Source organism: Peromyscus leucopus, chromosome 1 (assembly GCF_004664715.2).
Source record: "Peromyscus leucopus breed LL Stock chromosome 1, UCI_PerLeu_2.1, whole genome shotgun sequence".
NCBI lineage: Eukaryota > Metazoa > Chordata > Mammalia > Rodentia > Cricetidae > Peromyscus > Peromyscus leucopus.
In genome coordinates, this window is record NC_051063.1 from 169495690 (window position 1) to 169516381 (window position 20692).

A 20692-nucleotide genomic window follows, 5' to 3' on the forward strand; every position below is an offset into this window, starting at 1 on the left:
TACCTTTTCTATCGAACTCTCTACTTATGTCAGGTCCTTGTGGGGCTCCGGGGCTGGGCTGTTTATAGTCTGTGTATGTGTGGTCTGTGATGGCGGCCAGGTGTCACTAGTCCTGAGAAGTGAATGTGTTTGTGTGGTTGTGGGACACTGTCCATATTTTGGCTTCTGCTGGAGGTGGTGGGAGTGTTGAGCAGTTCTTGAGGGGCTCCAGTGATTGTTGTGTCTTATGTCTCTCCCTCTTGAGGCCAGGCCTCAGTGTGAGCTAGTGGCGATGACGAATGTCCTTACAGAGATCGTCCTGCTGCCAAGCCAACCCCAACCTGGTCCTCGGAGGCTCTCAGACTCAGAATGGGAAGAGGTGGGGAGACTAGAGCCTACTCACCCTGTCACTGGGGTCAGCAGTCAGCTACAGATCAAAGGGGCTCTGCCCTCCATCAGCCTCCTTCCCGGACATCCAGGAGCCCCAGGGGCAGAGAAAGGCAGAGGGTAGGGAAGTGAAACTCGGGGAAAGGAAACTGGATGGAGAAAGAGGAAGCAGGAAAGAATTCACAAACTCACCCCAACAGATGGGAAGGGGTGAAGTGGCACAGGGCCCCTGGGCTCAGGCCACGGGTATTTCTTGCCTAGATAACTTGTTTTCCCAAGGTTATGCTCACACCACACACCCCCTCTCTCCTCTTTACTCTCAGTGACTTACCAGAAACTAAGCCCCTGAATTCAGTTTCTTTCTTTTTTTTTTTTTTTTTTTTTTTTGGTTTTTTCGAGACAGGGTTTCTCTGTGTAGCTTTGCACCTTTCCTGGAGCTCACTTGGTAGCCCAGGCTGGCCTCGAACTCACAGAGATCCTCCTGGCTCTGCCTCCCGAGTGCTGGGATTAAAGGCGTGCGCCACCACGCCCGGCATGAATTCAGTTTCTAAGGTCATCTGGTAATGCTCATGCTCCGGTGTCCCCCAAGTTCTTTTGGGGTCTTTTACTCTTGATATGATCAAGAAAGCAGTTTTAGGTACATGTGCAAACCCTGGGTTCAAATCCCAGCTCTGCCACTCACTAGCTCTAGAGTGGATTTAAAAAATAAGGGCTCCTGTGGGTCAGTACTTCTACATGTAAAGGCAAACAGCCCCCCCCCCCAAAGCAAGCTTTTGGAGAGAATGGGAAATGTTGAGTCAAGACTCTCCGTATTATTTAGCTCTGGTTGGCTGTAAACTTGCAGTGATCCTCCTGCCTCTGCCTCCTGCCGAAACCACAGGCAGGTATCACCACACCCATCTCGGCAGGCTTGTTCTGAAGGGCCAGGTGGTATTTCTGGGCCTGCGAACACTCGATTATGCTGCACCAGCAGTAACGTGGCTACAAACGTTGTGTGGAGGAAGCAGCAAGCGTGGCTGTGGGCGAACAGAACTTATTTACAGAAACAGGTGGTAGGCTGGGGTAGGCTCTGGGCCAACGTTCGCCAAGCCCTGCTCCGCTAGGCCGTGGGAAGAGTGTGGTGAGCCAGGGAGGGCGGCCACACTCCTGACATGTAGGAGGGTTGTCACTCCCAGCCTTGTGCTGGCTCAGATCTGACTCAGCCCCTATCTTCCTTCCCTTGCTCTCTCCAGTCACACTGGTCTCTTTCCTCACTGGTTGGTACACCCCAGGGTGGTTGTCACCTGTCACTTCCGGTCTTCCAAGCGTGAGCCCCCCCCCCTAAACTTCGAGTCTCAAATGCCACTTCCTCCCTGTAGCTCTGCCTCTCCCCACCCCCCACCCCAAGCTTTTCACTCTGCTACATAGTCACCACCACCACCACCACCAGCCACTAAATTGTTTTCAGACCCGGTCTGATAGCCCAGGTTGATCTCCAATTCACTATGTAGCCCAGAGTTCCTTTTCCTCCTGCCTTCCAGTGCTGGCATTTATGGCACCACACACCCCACTTTGAACCAGTATTTTGTTGTTGGTTGCTTGAGACAGGGTCTCACCATATAGCCCTGGCTAGCCTCAAACCAGGAGATCCCCCTGCCTCTGCCTCCTGAGTGCTGGGAGTCCTCACGTGGGCCACCACAACCAGCTGAACCGGTGTTTTTAGCTCTTCTTCATCCTCATCCCAGACAGCAGCGGGACCCCAGGCTCTCCGGGATTGTCTCAGCTGATGCTCCGAGGTATAAGGCACTGTGAACAGCGCCGAAGGAGCTCGATCCCTGAGTCCAACGGGGGTTTCCTCTGGGCGCTAGCGTTGCCCACTGGAAGCCTGGAGTTTTCAAAGCAGGCCAGGTAATGAGTACTGGAGACAGCGGCAGAAGATGGCACAAGGTGCTGGAGCCTCGGCAAGGAGGGAGACGCAATCCGGCGCCCAATAACAAGGAGACCACCAGTCCTCTCTCACCTTTAATGGACACCCTCCCCCAGGTGGGCTTGGGGGTGCAGGTGTCCTTAAATACAGCCCCGGGCGCTGCGGGCGGGGCGGGGGCGGGGCGGGGCCGGGCCTGCCGGGCGGGGCGGGGCGGGGCGGGGCCTCAGCTGCACTTGCAGGAGCGCACGATCATGTTGGACAGCTGCTCCACCTTGGGCTTGCGGCCCACGTAGTACACGATGGGCAGCGGCTCTAGCGCCTGTGGAACACAGCACGGTGACGCCGAAGCACCTGGGTTGTGTTGGTTGTAGAGGGCAAGGACCTGCGGGCGAGCCAGGGTCACGACCAGGGTCCACGGGCTCTCCCCACCAGTATCTCTACATTTCTATGTCTCTTATCTGAGTCTCTCCCCAACTTTCATCTCTGTCTCCCTCTCTCTCCCAGTCTATTTCGATCTCTGTCTCTCCCATCTCTCTCTTCCCATTACTCTTGTCTGTCGTCATCTGTCCTTATCCTCTGCCTCTCCCTACTTCTGTCTCGTCTGCTTCCCCTTCACCCTATCCCGCTGACTCCGCACTGGTCCAACCTCTCTCTCTCCCCATCCGCCCCAGCCTTTGCTCCATCCTGTCCCATGAGCCAGACCCACCTTGCTGTACTGTGTGTCCAGGCTCCAAATGTAGGGACAGGGCCCCAGACAGAAGTTAGCATGGTAGCCCTTGGGCTCGTGGATCCACTTCCAGCCCAGGTCCTTCCGAAAGTCAATGTACAGCTGTCGCACACAGCAGTTCTTCTCCGTGGAACTGTGGGCAGGAGGAACGCAGGTTAGGAGCAGGGACAGCCATGCTGCCCCCTCCAGCCTGTAGGGTGCCCTCAGCTCAGCCTCCCCAAGACTCCTGCGGTAACAGTAACACTGAGAGCAACCATCCTGGCCTGCTGGCGAAGCACATCCCACTGAGCGCAGCACTGAGACGTTAGTAAGTATCTGCAGGGCTCACAGCAAGCACGGAGAAAGCCCCACGAGCACTCAAGGGGAGGACATAATAAAATCATGTCACATCCATACATGGAACACAGAGGCTGAGTCATCCCAGGGCCCCACGTGTGCTGACATGTCCTGTTAGTACAATGAATGTTTACTGAACCACTACTTTGTGAGGCCCTGTGATGCTGGATGGCACAAACAAAACAGACTGCTACCTTCGGAGGCCACTTGCTTGTCACATCACTCCTATGTCCTGTTTATAGCCAATGCCTAAGTTATCACCATGAGTCACAGGTGCATCTGGTTTCCCTCAGCATCCTCTCTTGCCCACCTTCACATCAGCCACAAAGGCTTCCTCTCTAGTCCCCAGACACAGTCCTAGCCAGACGTGGGGGGACACACACTTGTAATCCCAGCACTTGGGAGATAAAGCAGGATGATAAGAAATTCAAGGTCCTCCTTGGAGACATAGTGAGTTTGAGGTTAGCCTGAGCTACGTGAGACTGTCTCAAAAAGCCAAAACACAATCAATCCTACCTCAGCCTTTGCACATGTTATTTGCCTGACTTCTTCCTTTACTTACTCCATTTAAGCTTGGCTCAGGGTTAGAAGATAAAGAAGCCTGCCTTGAAAACATGGAAGGAAAGAACAGGCTCCACAAAGTTGTCCTCTGCCTTCTTCGTGTGTGCCACGGTGTGTGTGTGTCTGTCTGTGTGTGTGTGTGCATTCACACAAAATAATGATAGAATATAAATGTTGGGGAATATTATTTTAAGGTGTGTTACTTTTGTTTGTGTTGTATTTGTTTAACTCTGTGAAGCTGTGATACTTCTCTTGTCTAAAACACCCACTGGTATAATAAAGACTTGAACAGCCAATAGCTACGCAGGAGAAAAGATAGGCGGAGCTGGCAGGCAGAGAGAATAAATAGAAGGGGAAATCTGGGAGCAGGAGAGATCCAGGAGGAAAGGAGGATGCTAGGGGTCAGCTATACTCAGCCACCCAGCCAGCCACAGAGTAAGATTTACACAAATAAGATTATGGTAAAAGCCCAGAGGCAAAAGGTACAGGATAATTTAAGGAAAGCTGACAAGAAACAAGCCAAGCTAAGGCCAGGCATTTATAATTAAGAAAAGCCTCTGTGTGTGATTTCTTTGGGAGGTGGGTGGCAGCCCCCCCAAAAGAGTTAAAGAACAACCAACAACATATAAAAATAAACCCATGCATGGTGGTGTGCATGGCGGTAACCCCAGCAGAGAAGCAGGAAGGGTTGGATCTCTGGGAGTTCCAGGCTGGCTATGGCTACATGGTGAAACCCTGCCTCAAAACAAACAAATAAATATATAAAAACGTGTTTATCCACCTTAGCCCAACTATCTATCACCCAGGGATCTTTAACGCCTGAAAACAGCGCCTGGGTGCAGCAGATGCTCAGTAAGTATCAATTACACAAATCAACACAGCCTTCTGTAATGGGCCTTGTGCACTACCCCCCAAAGTGTCCACCGAAACAACTGTTAAATTCCATCCTGGGAATTTAATGCCACAATTATTACAAGGAAATGTGAATCTCTGTAGGCTTTTGATGTTGTTTGTTTGTTTTGAGATAGGGTTACTCTGTGTATCCCTAGCTGTCCCCTGGCTCTAAAGACCAGGCTGGCCTCGAACTCAGGGATGAGCCTGCCTCTGCCTCTCGAGTGCTGGGATTAAAGGCATGTACCACCACACCTGGCTTTTTCTATATCTTAAAGATTTATGAATTCATTTTTATTTGTGTGTACGTGTGTGCCTACATAAGTTTTATGTGCACCATGTGTGTGCAATGCCCAAGGAGGCCAGAAGAAGGTGCCACGTACTTTGGAACTGGAGTTGTAACTGGTTGCCCTTGTAAGTGACCATGTAGAGTGCTGGGAACTGAACCCGGGTCCTCTGGAAAAACAGCTTAACTGCTGAGCCATCTCTCCAGCCCCAAACTGTCCATATTTGAAGTGGGTCAAAAATCCTGATAATACCGGGCAGTGGTGGTGCATGCTTTTAATCCCAGCACTCGGGAGGCAGAGGCAGGCTGATCTCTGTGAGTTCGAGGCCAGCCTGGGCTACAGAGTGAGTTTCAGGACAGGCTTCAAAGCTACACAAAGAAACTCTACCTTGAAAAAACAAAACAAAACAAAAACAAACAAACAAACAAAAAAACTGTTTAAAAAATCCTGAAAACAAAAACAAAACAAAACAACAACAACAACAAAAAAAAACTGTTAAAAAACATCCTGATAATGTTAGATGCTGGAAGAGGGCTGTATTACCTCTGCTGCTTCTATCTACATCTGAAATTTCCACTGTGGCACAGTCTTAATCAGAATAGGAAAATTAAATAGTCTCCTTCCTTCCTTCCTTCCTTCCTTCCTTCCTTCCTTCCTTCCTTCCTTCCTTCCTTCCTTCCTTCCGACAGGGTTTCTCCATGTAGCCCTGGCTGTCCTGAAACTCATTCTAGACCAGGCTGGCCTCAAACTCAGAGATCCACCTGCTTCTGCCTCCTGAGTGCTGGGATTAAAGGTGTGTGCCACTACCACCGGGCTTCCCAATATTTCTTTCGTTCATTTGTTTTCCTTTTTTGAGACAGGCTTTCATGTAGCTAAGGCTAGACTCCAAGTCCCTTTGTAGCCAAGGCTGACCCTAAACTCCCGATCCTCCTGCCTCTGCCTCTCAAGTGCTGGGATCACAAATGTGTACTACCACACTTGGCTTCTAATATTCATTTGTCCTGGCCTGGCTTCTAACCTGACCCCTTTGCCAGATTTATTTTCCTTCTCAGAATATTTTAGCATTATTTTTACTACCTGTCTCCCTCTCGCCATGGGAAAGCCCCCCCCCCCCTCCTGAAGAGTTTCTCTGTGTAGCCTTGGCTGTCTAGAACTAGCTCTGTGGACCAGGCTGGTGTGTGTCACTACCACCCAGTTGGGAAAGTGTCTCTTAAAGAATGGATGTTCAGCAAATGCTGGGTGTATGATCTGTTAAAATTATGTATTCATTATGTATACAGTGTTCTGCTTACATGTAAACCTTCATGCCAGAAGAGGGCACTAGACTTCATTACAGATGGTTGAGAGCCACCATGTGGGTGCTAGAAATTGAACTCAGAACCTCTGGAAGGGCAGTTAGTGGCTCTTAATCTCTGAGCCATCTCTCCAGCCCCCATATTACTACTGTTTTTTTAAGAGAGACCTTCTTTATGTAGCCCCAGCTGCCCTAGAACTCACTCTGTAGACCAGGCTGGCCTCAAACTCCAGAGATCTACCTGCCTCTGCCTTCTGAGTGCTGGTCAGTCTTTCATTTTTTTCAGACTGGGTTTTGTTATGTAGCCCAGGCTAGACTTGAACTCCTGATAATCCTGCCTTAGCCTCCCAAGTGCTGGGATTACAGGCAATTACCACCTCACCCTGCATGATCCCCAAATGAGGGAGGATAGTTAAGACAAAGTTTCATCATGTAGCCTAGGTTTGCTCAGACTTCATGTAGCCCAGGCTGACCAAAAAGAACACTTTAGCATCTGTGTTCATGGCATGAATCAGAATCATGATATAAAGATGCAGGTATAGTATAATTCAAATTCCATTATAAATAAAGAGGCTGGCAGAATATATGTGATAGCTTTCTGGATTTCCTAAATCTCAGCAGTAGCCTGTGGTTATCTTCAGAAACAGAATAAAGTAACTCAAAGAAGGAAAATACAAGTTTCCTCTTCATGACACCTCAAAAATAACTCTAAAATGTGGGCAGTGGGAGATGGCTCAGTGGTTAAGCGCACTGGCTGTTACTGCAGAGGACCTGGGTTCAATTACCAGCTCCCACGTGGAGGCTCACAACCATCTGTAACTCCAGTTCCAGAGGATCCAACACCCTCTTCTGGTCCCTGTGGGCACCATGAATGCACGCAGTGAACATATATCCATGCAGACAAAACATCCATACATGTAAAATAAAATGATAAAAATAAATTAAAATTTGGCCAGGCAGATGGTGGCATTTGCCCTTAATCCCAGCACTCAGGAGGCAGAGGCAAACAGATCTCTGTGAGTTTGAGGCCAGCCTAGTCTACAGAGTGAGTTCCAGGACAGCCAAGACTACTCAGAGAAACCCTGTCTTGGGAAAACAAACAAACAAAACAAAACAAACTCATTAAAATTTGGCACACTAAAAAAGAACACGAGCTGGGCAGATATGGCTTTGCACACCTGTAATTCCAGCAATAAGCAAGCAGAAATGAGAATGCTTCAAGTTTGAAGCCATGGTCTATTCAGGAAGTTTCAAGCTAGACAGGGCTACATAAGGAGACCTTGTTTCAAACAACGAAAAGTAAAGCATCCAAGGATATACATAGGTATACCACAGGGAGAAATTCTGGAAGAAGACACAACAGGACAATGTGGCTGCAAGGGGGGTGATCATGAGCAACCCCCAGGACAAGAGCCACAGAATTCCCAACTCTTGACACTGAGGTCCCTGTGGACTCAACCTGCTCATTCCTGCTGAACCACAGGTGCTGGGCTGAAGAACAACAGCTCTCCGGGTGACCATGACATACCGGGGCTTCCTGGGAGGTAGTCCTAGGTGTTGCCCAGTTGCACAATGACTTTCTCAAGCCTCCTTTGCCAGTCTGGAGACTGTTACAATACAAACTGAGTACCCGACGAGAAGAAGCATTTCAGATTGTACAACTTTTTGGGATACGGGGATGTTTACATAGCCTTTATCAAAGGTTAAGTACTGCTCCCCATTTATTTTATTTTTATTATTATTCATATTTTATGAGACAGGCTCTCTCTGCGTAGTGTCCTGAAACTTGCTGTGCAGACCAGGCTGGCCTCAAACTCAAATGGAGATCTGCCTGTCTCTGCCTGCTGAGTGCTGAGATTACAGATGTTTGCCATCAAACCTGGCTATTTAAAAACATTTTTATGTGTATGAGTGTTTTCCTGCACAGATGTGTGTGTACCCTGTATGTGCAGTGCCCACAGAAGCCAGAAAAAGGAAACAGATTCCCTGGAACTGAAGCTATGGATTGTTATGAGCCACCACGTGGGTGCTGGGAACTGAATCTGGGTCCTCTGCAAAAGCAGTCCATGCTCTTAACCGCTGAGCCAGCTCTCCAGACACCCTACCCTTTTCTTGATGCAGGGTCTAATAATGCAGTCCAGGTTGCCTCAAACACACTATATAACTTGCTTCTCTGCCTCTACTACCCCAGTGCTGGGATTATGGCTGTGACCACCATGGCCAGCTAAATACTGGACTTCTGAATTATGGATTTTGTTTTTGTTTTTCATCTTGTTTTTTGAGACAAGTTTCTCTGTGTAACAGCCCTGGCTGTTCTGAAACTCACTCTGTAGACCAGGCTGGCCTGGAACTCACAGAGATCCTCCTGCCTCTGCCTCCCAAGTCGTGCGCCACCACTGCCCAACTGAATTTGGATTCTTAACTAGTTCACATCCTCACAACTGTAAGTGTCAACAGTTGCCAACTTGTGGCTAATTTCATTTTACCTACTTCCTGTATTCTTTTCGTTTGCTTATTTGGCTTTTGTAGAAAATTTCACTTTCTCTAATAAAGTGAAGAATATTTTAAAAATGTAAACATGAGCCAAATGTATAAATCAATAAGCTCAGTGACTCTAGCCCCTGCTAGAATCCCCTAGTGAGGGGCTGGGGGTGTGGCTCAGTGGTAGAGCCCCTGCCTAGAATCCCCCAGTGGGTTGGGGTTGTGGGAGACTGCTTCTCTACCATGTATAAGGTGCTGGGTTCCCTCCTCAGAATCACAAAAGCAGCAACAACAACAATAAAACCCTAGGTAAGAATTTACTAGCAACTTACTAAAAATCAAATACTGCTCAAAGTTCATAGTTCCCAAAATACTCCATATATGTCTCTTTTCCCTTTCTTTCTTTTTCTCGCCTCTGTTCTCTTCCTACCTCTCTTTCTCTCTCTTCCAGTGCTGTTGACTATATACGGTGCCAGGGAGGAAGACTGAGTCCAGCCAAGGGCTGACTCGGAGCACCACGCTCGCTGCAGTCTGAAGACGAGAAGGGGCAGGTTGGCTGACTGCTCTCAGCCCTCAACACTCGAACCCTGGATTTCAAACCTTCTGAGATCTAGCATTTCAACTTTCTCGCATCAGGAGTGGCTTGGTATGAGTTCACCATTCTGGAACTGAGCAGTTGTACACACCTATAGTCCCAGGCCAGAGAGTTGAAGCCAGCCTGAGCTAAAGAAGTGAATTTGAGGCCAGCCTGGAATACACAGCAAAGCCCTGTCTGAAACAAAAACAGAGCAAAGCAGGGCTACAAAACGGCTTGGTGGGGAAAGGCACTTGCTGTCAGTCCTCATCACCCGAGTTCTACTTCTGGGACCACATGGTGGAAGGAGAGAATGGACTCCCAAAGACTGTCCTCTGACGGTCATGTGACACGGATGCCCCTACACACACACACACACACACACACACACACACATACACACACGCACGCACGCACGCACGCTCACAAACACGCATGCTCACAAACACGCATGCTCACACACACGCACACACGCTCACACACACGCTCACACATGCTCACAAACACACGCACACGCGCACACACACACATGCTCACAAATATAATTTAAAAACAACGAACTAAAAGAGTTGGCCATTCTGTCAGCAATCTGGACACCCCAGAAGCCCCACTTTCTGACTCTAGATGATCTCGGCTCCTCAGAGTCTCTTATTTCAATGCCGTATTCCAACACTCCAACCTCTAAGCCTACATCTCAGGAAGTCTCACCTCCTAACTTCCTCAGGCGGCAACATTACAAGATCAAGTGCACTGACCAAGAGACTCACATTCTGGCTTTCTCCACCTCCAGCCTTGGTGCTAACATCCCCATACCAGATCCCACCATTCACCCCAGTATTCACCCCACTCTGCATCGGCCAGCAGACCGCAGTCCGCCAAGAGTGCGGGAACCTAATGCAGACCACTTTCTGATTCTGAGCCCAAATGCTAGGATCCCAACAGTGCTGCTTTCCTGAAGCCAACACCCAATTGCTCACATTAAATCCTTCTTTCATTAGAATTCCAATATGGCAGAAATCCAGCTATCCAGAATTTAAAATCCAACAAGCTGACCTTCCAACCCAGACTTCTAACTCTTGTGCCAACCTTCCTGAATTCTCTGATCCCAACCCTCCTGCAAGAAAACACCCCATTATTCCAGGACTCCCAGCTGCCCACAGAATCAGGAACGCGTCCCCAAGCCCTCCAGGCTAAGAGTACTAAGCAGGCATCAATGGTGGCACACCAGTCCACAGACTGCAGTCAACCCCAGGCTTGCACAGCCTCAGTGGAAGGCAGAGAAGTTCACCTGAAGCAGTAGTTGGTATCCAGGGCTCTGCGGTTCCTTGAGCTGTGGAGGTGCTGGGCCCTTTCCAGGGGGGTGGCCATGAGGAGCAGGAAGGGTCGGTTCATGTCATGAATGGTGCCCAGGTCACCTCGACGTTTGGGACTGATCCCTGTTTGGGTTTGGATGTTGGGGTGAGAGACATACACACACTTAGAGGAATGTGTGGGTGAACAAGGAGCAAATGAGATTTCAACATGCATGCACAGGCACAGAGACCACAGCAGGCGTCGGGCTGGACCCGGGAAGCTGGCTCACCGTTGATTTCCACGTGGAGTACGTTATCTTTGCTGTCACAAGAGCAGTGAGCGCTGAAGCGAAAGCCCTGTATTCCGTCTGTGGGAGAGGGAAGGAGTCTGAGGTTATGACTCATCCGGCTTGAGGGAGGAGGCCGGAAGCTGCCAACCCCAGGGGCTCCTTCCTGTGTCGCCCCACACTTCACTCTTGCTCCTATTCTTTGAGTTGCTGGCCCTTCTCTCCCTTATTCAGGGCTCAGCTCAAGCATCAATCCCTCCCTCGGAGAGGCTCAGAAAGAGACACATGCCTCTCACACTGTGACATCCCTTCACTTTCTCCATCGCAGGCAGGGGCTCTGACATTTCTGCTTGACTATTTACAGCTTCCTTTTTTTTTTTTTTTTTTGAGCTGAGGATCAAACCCAGGGCCTTGTGCTTGCTAGGCTAGCGCTCTACCACTGAGCTAAATCCCCAAGCCCTATTTACATCTTTCATTGTTCTCAGAACATGCATGAGAGAGATCCATTCCCTGCCTTCTTTCATTTTTAAAAAATCACACACACACACATATAAATGCCTACTTTATATATGTGTGTGATATATATATATATATGGAGATACAGAATAATTATATAAGGTGTGTTTGTGAGTGTGGTTACAGCTCAGTGTTGGGTGTCTTCCTCAATTGCTTTCCCCCTTATCGTCTTGAGACAGCTCTCTGAACTTGAGCTTGCTCCTTTGGCTAGGCTAGCTGGCCACAGAGCTGTGTGTCTGCCTGTCTCCACACATACACTCAACCCCAACAATGCTGGGGTTACGGATATAGCTATGTCTGGGCTTTCGCATGGGTGCTGGGGATTAGAATTTAGGTTCTCATTCTTACAATGTGAAAGCTCTTGCCCACTGAACCAGCTCTCTTTTTCTTTTGAGATAGGGTCTCATGTAGCTCAGGCTGGCCTCTAGTTCTCAAACTCACTATGTGTCTAAGAATGTCCTTGAACTCCTGATCCTCTTGACTCGGCCTCCCAAGTGCAGGGTTTGGTAGGCTTGTGTACCATCAAGCATGCTGTCTTGGGCCCCTGTTTTCTTTGTGCCTTGCAAAGCCTGATCCCTCAGTCACAAAAATAAACATTCCCCCTGGGATCCAGGTGCCAAGGGCCAGAAGCAGTGTTGGTACAGTGGTGAGCTGAGACCTAATGCAGGTGCCAGGCCCTGATCTAAACTCTGTGTAAGGTCCTTTAATCTTCAAACACCTCAATTTTATAGGCCAGGAAATGAAAGCACACAAAAAGGATGTGACTTGGCCAAGGCCACATAGGGGGCCATAGGCAAAGGCACGGTGTAAACATAAGCTGATTTCTACCCTGCACTGGTAGACTTTTTTTTTTTTAATAATAAATTGCTCATTTGGCCAATTTTATTTATTTGTTGTGGGGAGCGCACATGTACCAGGGTGTGTGTGGAGGTCAGAGGTTAACTAGTAGGAGTTTGTCCTCTCCTTCTACCATATGGGGCCTGGGGATAGAACTCAGGCCGTTAAGCTTGGCAGCATGCACCTTTACCTGCTGAGCCATCTTACTAGCCCAAGGGAGATGTTTCCTTTTGTTCTTGTTTTCCTGAATCAGGGTTTCTCTGTGTAGCTCTGGCCATCCTGGAACTCATTCTGTAGACCAGGCTGACCTTGAACTCAGAGATCTATCTGTCCCTGCCTTCTGAGCACTGGGACTAAAGGCGTGCACCACCACCACCTGGCTATGGGAGATGTTTCTTGAGTGGACACATAAATGATACTTTTAAGCTCCTACTGTATACCAGGCCTTGCACTGGATGCTTCAGACTCAACATCAATGGAGAGAGAAGAGATCCTTCTAGGCCTCTGTCCAATGGTTTTCACCATTCTTCCTGGTGCCAGCCTGCTCAATCCCATCATCCCTCTGGCTAAACCACACATCCCATGAGTCTCTCCACACTCACACTCATCTAGGAAGTCCTCCCAGATCCTAAGCTGCCCTGGGTTTTTACAGCACCTTGGGTTTCCCTCATCTATGCCCTGCCTGCTCTGTGTAGGTAGGTCTCCCTTCTGGGCCATTACTAACTGCTAGGGCTTTGGAAAACCTTACTGATGTCTGGAGATACTTTGTGGGCCTTGTGAGGCCAGGACCCAGGTTATGACTGTGTCCTTCTCAGCCTCCAGCACAAGACCACACACAACCGAAACCTGTGGCATTTACTGAATGAATCTAAGGACGAGAGAAGACGGCAGATCCAAGTACTTCAGACAGAGACAGGGAAAGACTATTTCCTCCTTGACAGACAGACATGTTATGATCTCCCTAGCTGCAGAACCTTGATACAGGGCACTCTTGTATCTCCTTTTCCTGGTTGCTTCTACCCATCACACAGATATTACCTCAGATGCCCCCTCCTCCAGGAAGCCTTCCTTGAATACAGATTGAATACAGACAGCCAGGCACCTCCTAAGTGCTCAACTCTAGCCCTCTCCACTCTGAGTCATCACTACCTAGCTGGAAGTCAGTTCTTCCTTCAGTTATCCAAAGGACCATGAGATCTACTGAGGGCAAGGATTGGAGCTGTTTGGGAACTGCTGCGTCCCTAGCATCACCTGGCAGAGTTCAGGGAATCACAATCAATCACCGATTGATCCATCAGTGAGAACTGTGGAGTACTATTTGACATTATCAGGTTTGTGTGGTTGGGGTGAGGGGGTGCTTGGCATCACCGGTGATGCCAAGACAAGCAATAGGGCTGACCCCACTGGAGGTGGGCACAGACAAGCGATCTTACCTCCTTGGTTCAGCCACTGCCGTACGACTGCGGTGACGTCAAAAGACAACCACTCGGGCGTATCTGTGGGGGTCAGCAGCCTGTTACCAAGGTAACGCCAGGAATTGTTGCTGTATTTCTGAATGGAAACAAACAAAGCAAAGAGGAGTGGGTTGCTGCCATCATGCCCCCAGATACCCTGATTGCAACCCTGTGCTGCCTGTCCCCACAAGGTGGCTTCCAGATAATGCCCAGACAGACGCTGGCTTTGGACATGTCACACTAGCAGCCCTGCAGACTCCACCCTCACATATCTCACATATAGCCCCCAAGAGCAGAAAGCAGATGGGAGAAAAACAACCCAGGCTGTGGTCAAGACACCATGAGGCCCCTTAGCCTGTACCCCGGCCTGAGAGCCATGGCTACATCTCTCCCTTTCTGGGCCTAAGTTTCTTCCACGGTGGAATGATCAGCCATGGCTTCTGGGATGGCCCACAATGCACATGGTTGTTGCTCATATTACTGAGCAGACGGTTCAGCAGTTTTTGACATCCTGCCTTTGGGAGAGTGGTAATTTTCTCATTTATTTGCTTAAAGTTTATTACTTTATTTATAATTATTATTGTGCATTTACAAAAACGGTCTTCCCAACAATGGATTTCTTTTTTTTTTTTTTAAAGGAGTGTGCCACCACCACTCAGCCTTATTTCAGATTCTTTTTTTTAAGATTTATTTATTTATTTATTTATTTATTTATTTATTTATTTATTATGTATACAATGTTCTATTTGCATGTGTCCTTGCAGGCCAGAAGAGGGCACCAGATCTCATTACAGGTGGTTGTGAGCCACCATGTGGTTGCTGGGAATTGAACTCAGGACCTCTGGAAGAACAGCCAGTGCTCTTAACCACTGAGCCATCTCTTCAGCCCTGGATTTCTTTTTTTAAGGCCTGCTGGTCTCTCTATGTAGTCCTAGTTGTTCTGGAGCTAACTATGTAGACCAAGCTGGCCTCTAACTCACAGAGATCCTCCTGCCTCTGTTTCCTGAATGCTGGGATTAAAAGTGTGAGCCTCTTAAAAAAAAAGGGGGGGGGAGCTGGAGAGATGGCTCAGAAGTTAAGAGCACTGGCAGTTCTTCCAGAGATCCTGAGTTCAATTCCCAGCAACCACATGGTGGCTCACAACCATCTATAATGGGATCTGGTGCCCTCTTCTGGCCTGCAGGCTGAACACTCACTGTATACATAATAAATAAATCTAAAAAAAAAATAAAAATAAAAAAATAAAAGTGTGAGCCACCACACTCAGGCTTAAAAATTGATTTTTGGCCAGGCAGTGGTAGCGGTAGCGTACCTTTAATCTCAGCACTGTGGGGGGGGGGGAGAGCCACACCCCCAGCCCCTCCCTGGGGGATTCTAGGCAGGGGCTCTACCACTAAGCCACACCCCAGCCCCTCACTGGGGGATTCTAGGCAGGGGCTCTACCACTGAGCCACACCCCAGCCCTTCCCCTGGGGGATTCTAGGCAGGGGCTCTACCACTGAGTCACACTCCAGCCCCTCACTGGGGGATTCTAGGCAGGGGCTCTACCTCTGAGCCACACCCCAGCCCCTCATAGAGGGATTCTAAGCAAGTATATACAAACACAGATATCCATCTCCTGGCTCTTTCTGCATTTTTAGAGTTCAGCCACCCAAATTCAGCTAATAAGATGTAGTCTAAGAGTTTCAAGAAAACCCTAGGACTCAGCATTCTGTCTTCTGTCCTCTAGGACTGGCTATGTAGACTCTGTAGCCTTCAAAACTGGGCCACCTGGCCACACCTCTGCACTGATGGCCTGTGTGCTACCTCTCATGCTCAAACCCTCACCTGGTAGAGTTCCACGTGTTGTTCCACACTTGACTTGAATCTCTGCAGACGCAGCTCTGCCCGGGACAGCAATGGGGGTTCAGGCACTGCTTCCCGAATGTCTGATGTATTGAAGAACATATATACACTGTGTGGGATGTCTTTGGTTTTATCATAGATTGCTAGGTGGGGAAGAGCAGAATGAGAAGGCATCAGGTGTGTGACAAGGATGGGAGGAACAGGGGCACCCCACTTCTGAGCCCATGAGCCGTGATCCTGAGACCCCAGGTACGCAGTCCACTTGATACTTTTTTTTTAACTTTAAATTGTATTTTGTGTATACAGGTGTTTGGGCTGTGTGTGTGTACAACGTGCATACTTGGTGCCTGTGGAGGACAGAGGAGGGTGCAAAATGCCCTAGAACAACCTAGATGGCTGTGAGCTGCCATGTGGGCTCCAGCAACCCTTGGAAGAGCAGCCAGTGCTCTTCCCTGCTGAGCCATCTCTCCAGCCAGCACTGATTTTTCTAGCTGGCTGACCTCAGGGGAAGGTTTCTCCTTGTCTGGGTGTGCTTCATCTCTGCTAAGTCTGACCCATCCCATGAGGCATCACCTGTCAAGTTCCCTTCAAGCATACAGCTGCCAAGGCCCGCCCACCTGGGCTCCACGAGACCAAGTCTCAAACCAAACCAAACAAAGTTGTAGAGTAAGGGACACAGGCACAATGTGGGAGATCAAGAAAGTCTCCTTGTCGCTGCTTCTCAGCCTCACGGCCTCGGGTGCTCCTGCACTGCACCACACCCACAGCTCAACTCGCAGGTTCCTGGCAACAGCTTATCAGCTGAAACACACCTCCAGCGCCTTTGTGGTGGGCCCTAGGCTAGTGCTCCATCGCTGCGCCAGTCTCCCATCAATCTTTGGGAAAACAGTGGTACCGTTAAGTTCTGACCCCCAACCCAGGCTGTTGTAAGTGAAGCACTGTGTAACCTGTGGTGGGCAAATTCCTCTCTTTAACTCTAAGACACCACCCAATTCCAGGATTACGGGAGCAGTCAAGACACAGGACAAAGCTAAAGATGTAATACACACATCAATACTCTAAAGTATGCTAGCCGGTGCAAGTCTACAACCAGCGCTTAGGAAGCTGAGTCAGGAAGATCTTCACGGGTATGTTAGCCTATGTGTATCTACTGAGACCATATTTTTTGGGTTTCTTTTTTTTCTGTTTATTTTTTTTAAAAGGATGTGAGGGGAATACAGTGAATGGTAAAAACATCACTTAAAACACATTGACATTTCACAACATGGGAAGATGCCAGCCACTGGCTCCAGGTGATTGTTTACTATGTTGCGTTTCTGGAGACAGGATCTCAGACTAATAATGTATCCAAGGATGGTCTTGAAGTAATCCTTTTGCCTCTACCCCTGGGGTGCTGGGATTATTACACTCATGGACCACTACACTCACTACACTCGGCAGACTCTAGTCTTAATCCCTAACCTCTGCTACTTCCTGGCCAGTGTGATGTTACTATTATCGGTGTCATAAGTTACTTCCTCCTTTAGCCCAGTTCCAGGCCAGTTAGCCGTGAAGTGCATTTCTAGGTAAGAATGAATGAGAGGGCTTCCTAAACTAGAGGATGTTTGGGTTGGGGGTGGGTGATGAAGGGGTAAGATCCTGAATTCCTGTATCAACTACTACTACGGCAACTGCATTTGGCTTCCTGCAGTGGAGATGAGATGATGATGTGCCAGGCAGCGATGAAGTAAAGACAGAAGACACCTCTTCCCCGTGCCTCTTTTCTACAGGCCCTAATCTTGGTCCAGTTACTCAGCAAACCTCAAAAGAAGGGGAAAGAACATCTTAGCTGGGGGTAACAGATAGGGAGAGTTATGAGGGCAGGAAGGATTATGGGTGCCACAGAGGGAGGTGGAGACAAAGAGATGAGTAGGTATGTGGGAGAGGAGACGCGGAAATGGGGGAGGCACATGCCGGAAGAGATATGCGTTTGAGAAGAAATACAGTAGGGGGGGGAGAGGAAAGGACTTTCTCCATCGAAAAGGTCACATTAAGTAGTGGCCAGGGAGGGATGTCATTAGGTCATAGCCACAGCTGGGTACAGCAATGTGCAACCTGGAGGGCTACTGCTCCCTAAAGCTCCCGGGTCACGCAAAGTGCCTGGGTTCGTGGGTGCCGACAGGGCGGGGCCGTGAGTATCCCCGCCCACTGCTGGAGTGAGGAGGGCGGGAGACTAACAGCCTAGGGAGGGCGGGATCCGGACCTGCCTCGTCTCGCCCCAGGCTCCAAGCGATCCCCCCCCGCCCCCCCCCCACCTCCCGGGCACGGGAAGGAAAGGGAAGGGAGGAGGGCGAGGCGGCCGGACGCTGGGTTTTCCCCAGCCTCTCCTAAGAGGAACTGGGACTCAGAAGGTACAGCCTGCCAGTGTTCAGCTCTGTGGGGTCCTCTTACCCCCTTAGGAAGCGCAGGCTCCTCCCCACGCGCGTGGCACCCACGTGGGGCTTTCTCACCCTTACTGACTCGGTTTTCTCATTTGGGTTTTGCAGATTCTCCCCCCCCCCCCCCAACCCCTAGCTGCTCCCCTAGGGCTCGATTCCTAGGGCTTAGCCACTCCCTTCCACGCCCAGGCGAGGGGCGCTCACCACTCACGCCTGGATGGCACGGTATCCCTGCTCCACCCGCCCGCCTGCCCCGCGGGGCCATCTTCCCACGCCAGTCTCCCCACTTTTTATGACTCCTTTCCAATGAACCCAGTATTGTAGATTTCTTGGGGACTCGCTCACTTCCTCCACTGGGCTTCGCCTGCCCGCTCGCGCGCTTTTACGTCCCTTAGCAAAACACCCGTGACACCACCGGGCTCGTTTTCCGCACCACCTCCGCTCCTCTCCCATTAGCCTTCTCTCAACAACTTCACTTCCCTTTTTCAATTAATTTGTCACTTGCAACCCCACGGTGACTCCAGAGAGCTCCCTATCCAGCATGAGCCTGGCGCCTTCTGGAAGTGAGTCCACTTGAGAGTTTATCTGGCAGTTCTAGGGTCCTCATTCCCTACTTTTTCTGTCCCTGAATCTCTTCTATCTCACGACCCGATCTAGCGTCAGCTTTGCACGCTGCCTCTCCTTTCCCAAATGCTGGGTTCCTTCCATTCTCCTGAGCCGGGCTCTCCCTTTCTAAAAGGGATCCCAACGAGCCCTGCGGTTTTAAGCACCGTAAGGGTAATTTAAAAACGACAAAAACCTGACAAATGCTCTTCTAAAGGGGGCTCTCGCTACGATCTTGCCGCCCTCTAGAAGAGGTCCACTTTCGCTCACTGTCTCTTCCTCCCCAAGACCAGACACCTGTGGTAGGGACTAAGCGCTATCCAATTTGGGACACCCACACCCTCGTTCCCCGCGCCCCCAGGAGTCCCCTTCCTTCCAGCCAGTTTCCTCTGCCGGCAATTTCCTCCCAATGACCCCTGCACTCCGGCGCCCCCTGCGGGCTCCCTCCCGGCTCCCCGGCCCCTCCGAGCTCACGGTTGTTGCGGTCCACCATTAGCACGCGGGTGACCTCTTTGGCGTAGTAGTCCGTCTCGGGTTCGGGCTCCGGGTCCGCGCTCTCGCCTGCTACCCGGTCGCGGGTGCTGTTGTACAAAGCGAGCACGGCCTCGGGCAGCGGGCCGGGCGGCACCTCCCCCTGGCTCGGGGGACTGGCGAGCCGTAGTTTGGACAGGATCTGGCCACGGATGGCTTCGATGCGCTTCCGCTTCACCAACTCCATGTCGATGGTTTTGCAGGTGGAGAGTCCCGCGGCTGGCCTCCCGGGCGTCAGCACTAGAAGCCACGGGAGCGGGAGCAGAAGCGGCAGTAGCCGCAGCCCCGAGGGCGGCATGGGGGAGGCGGCGCCCCGCGGCAATGCGGAGAGCGCAAACCCCGGGCAAAGGTGGGATGCGGAGGCCCCGCCCCTGCAGGGCTGTGGTGGTGGTGGTGGGGTGGTCTCCCAAGGAAAGGTAGAAGAGAGTCCTGAATAATTTGAGGTTGAGGGAGAAAGCAGGAGGAGTCGCGGTGAGGCTCTGACACAGGGTGTCTCAGTATGCCACCGGGCGTAAAAAATCGAGATGAGCGCTCTCTGGGACCAAAAAGTGGGTGTTGTTAAATAGGGGAGCTACTGCCAGCAGGTCTGAGAGAGATCGGCCCCCGGGGGAGAGAGGGTCCTGGGATGCGGGGGACTCAGGAGGCAGGCTGGGGGGGGGGGCGGCGTGCAAGGGGTGCGCCCAGCTTTGGGGTGAAGTCTTCGCGGGAGGCGGGGCTTGCGGCTCCTGAGGGCTGGTCCGGAATGGGGGCGTCTGAGGAACGCCGTGTAGCAAGCAAACGTCCACGACGGTGAGCAGGGCGGTCTGGAGTTCCTAGGTCCTGCCTCTTTGCGGGACAGCACGGTCCCCGCGTCTCCGGCTCGCAGTAGCAGCGGAAAAGTCTCAAAACTTTTTTTCCTCTTCTCTCAACCAGCTCGTCCCTCCTCCCACCCCTTTTCCCCCTCCTCCCCGCAGTGGCGGCGGCTGCGGCTCGACTCAGATTCTGGGGCCTCTTGGACGGCTCCTCTCCTGCTCCTTTGCCGGCTCGGGCGGAGGCCGGCTCCGCGGACGGCTCAGAGCCGGGGGTGCCCCGAAGGGGCGTCCCCCCTGCCCCGGCCGGGGGCCTGACTGTCTGGAGGATCCGCGGCGGGAGGAGGAGGGGGACGGCCTGGGGCGCGAAGGGCGGCGGCGGGGACCGGCTGGGGCGGCGGGGGTTTTGAAGCCGCCCCGGCCCCACCCAGGAAGCGCACGCAGGGCGGGGGCAGCCCCAGGGGGAGGGCATGGGGGGGCCACCGTCTTCATCTAGCGTGGGCGGGCTCCGAGGGGGGTCCCTTCAGCCCTGCGGGGAGGGGACGGGCACCCCGGCCCCGCCCCACTTCCAGGGTGCTGCCTCCTGGCGGTCGAGCGCTACCAAAGCCGGTGACCAAAGCGCCCCGTGGCTTTGGGGGTTGGTGAAGGGTCAATGGGAAAATGAGGACTTCATGAGAAAACAGGGTTCCAGAGGAGATG

General features: G+C 51.1%; 1 protein-coding gene across 1 annotated transcript; it reads right to left on the bottom strand.

Annotated features, from left to right (window-relative positions):
• Positions 1-2353: 2353 nt before the first annotated feature.
• Positions 2354-20381, bottom strand: Tgfb1 (transforming growth factor beta 1). The gene is made up of 7 exons (XM_028859890.2): positions 19149-20381; positions 15637-15797; positions 13789-13906; positions 11006-11083; positions 10712-10859; positions 2979-3132; positions 2354-2654 (listed from the first exon to the last, which is right to left on the bottom strand). The coding sequence occupies exons 1-7, from the start codon at positions 19501-19503 to the stop codon at positions 2496-2498; spliced, it is 1173 nt and encodes a 390-aa protein (XP_028715723.1). The 5' UTR covers positions 19504-20381; the 3' UTR covers positions 2354-2495.
• Between the last annotated feature and the right edge of the window lie 311 nt (positions 20382-20692).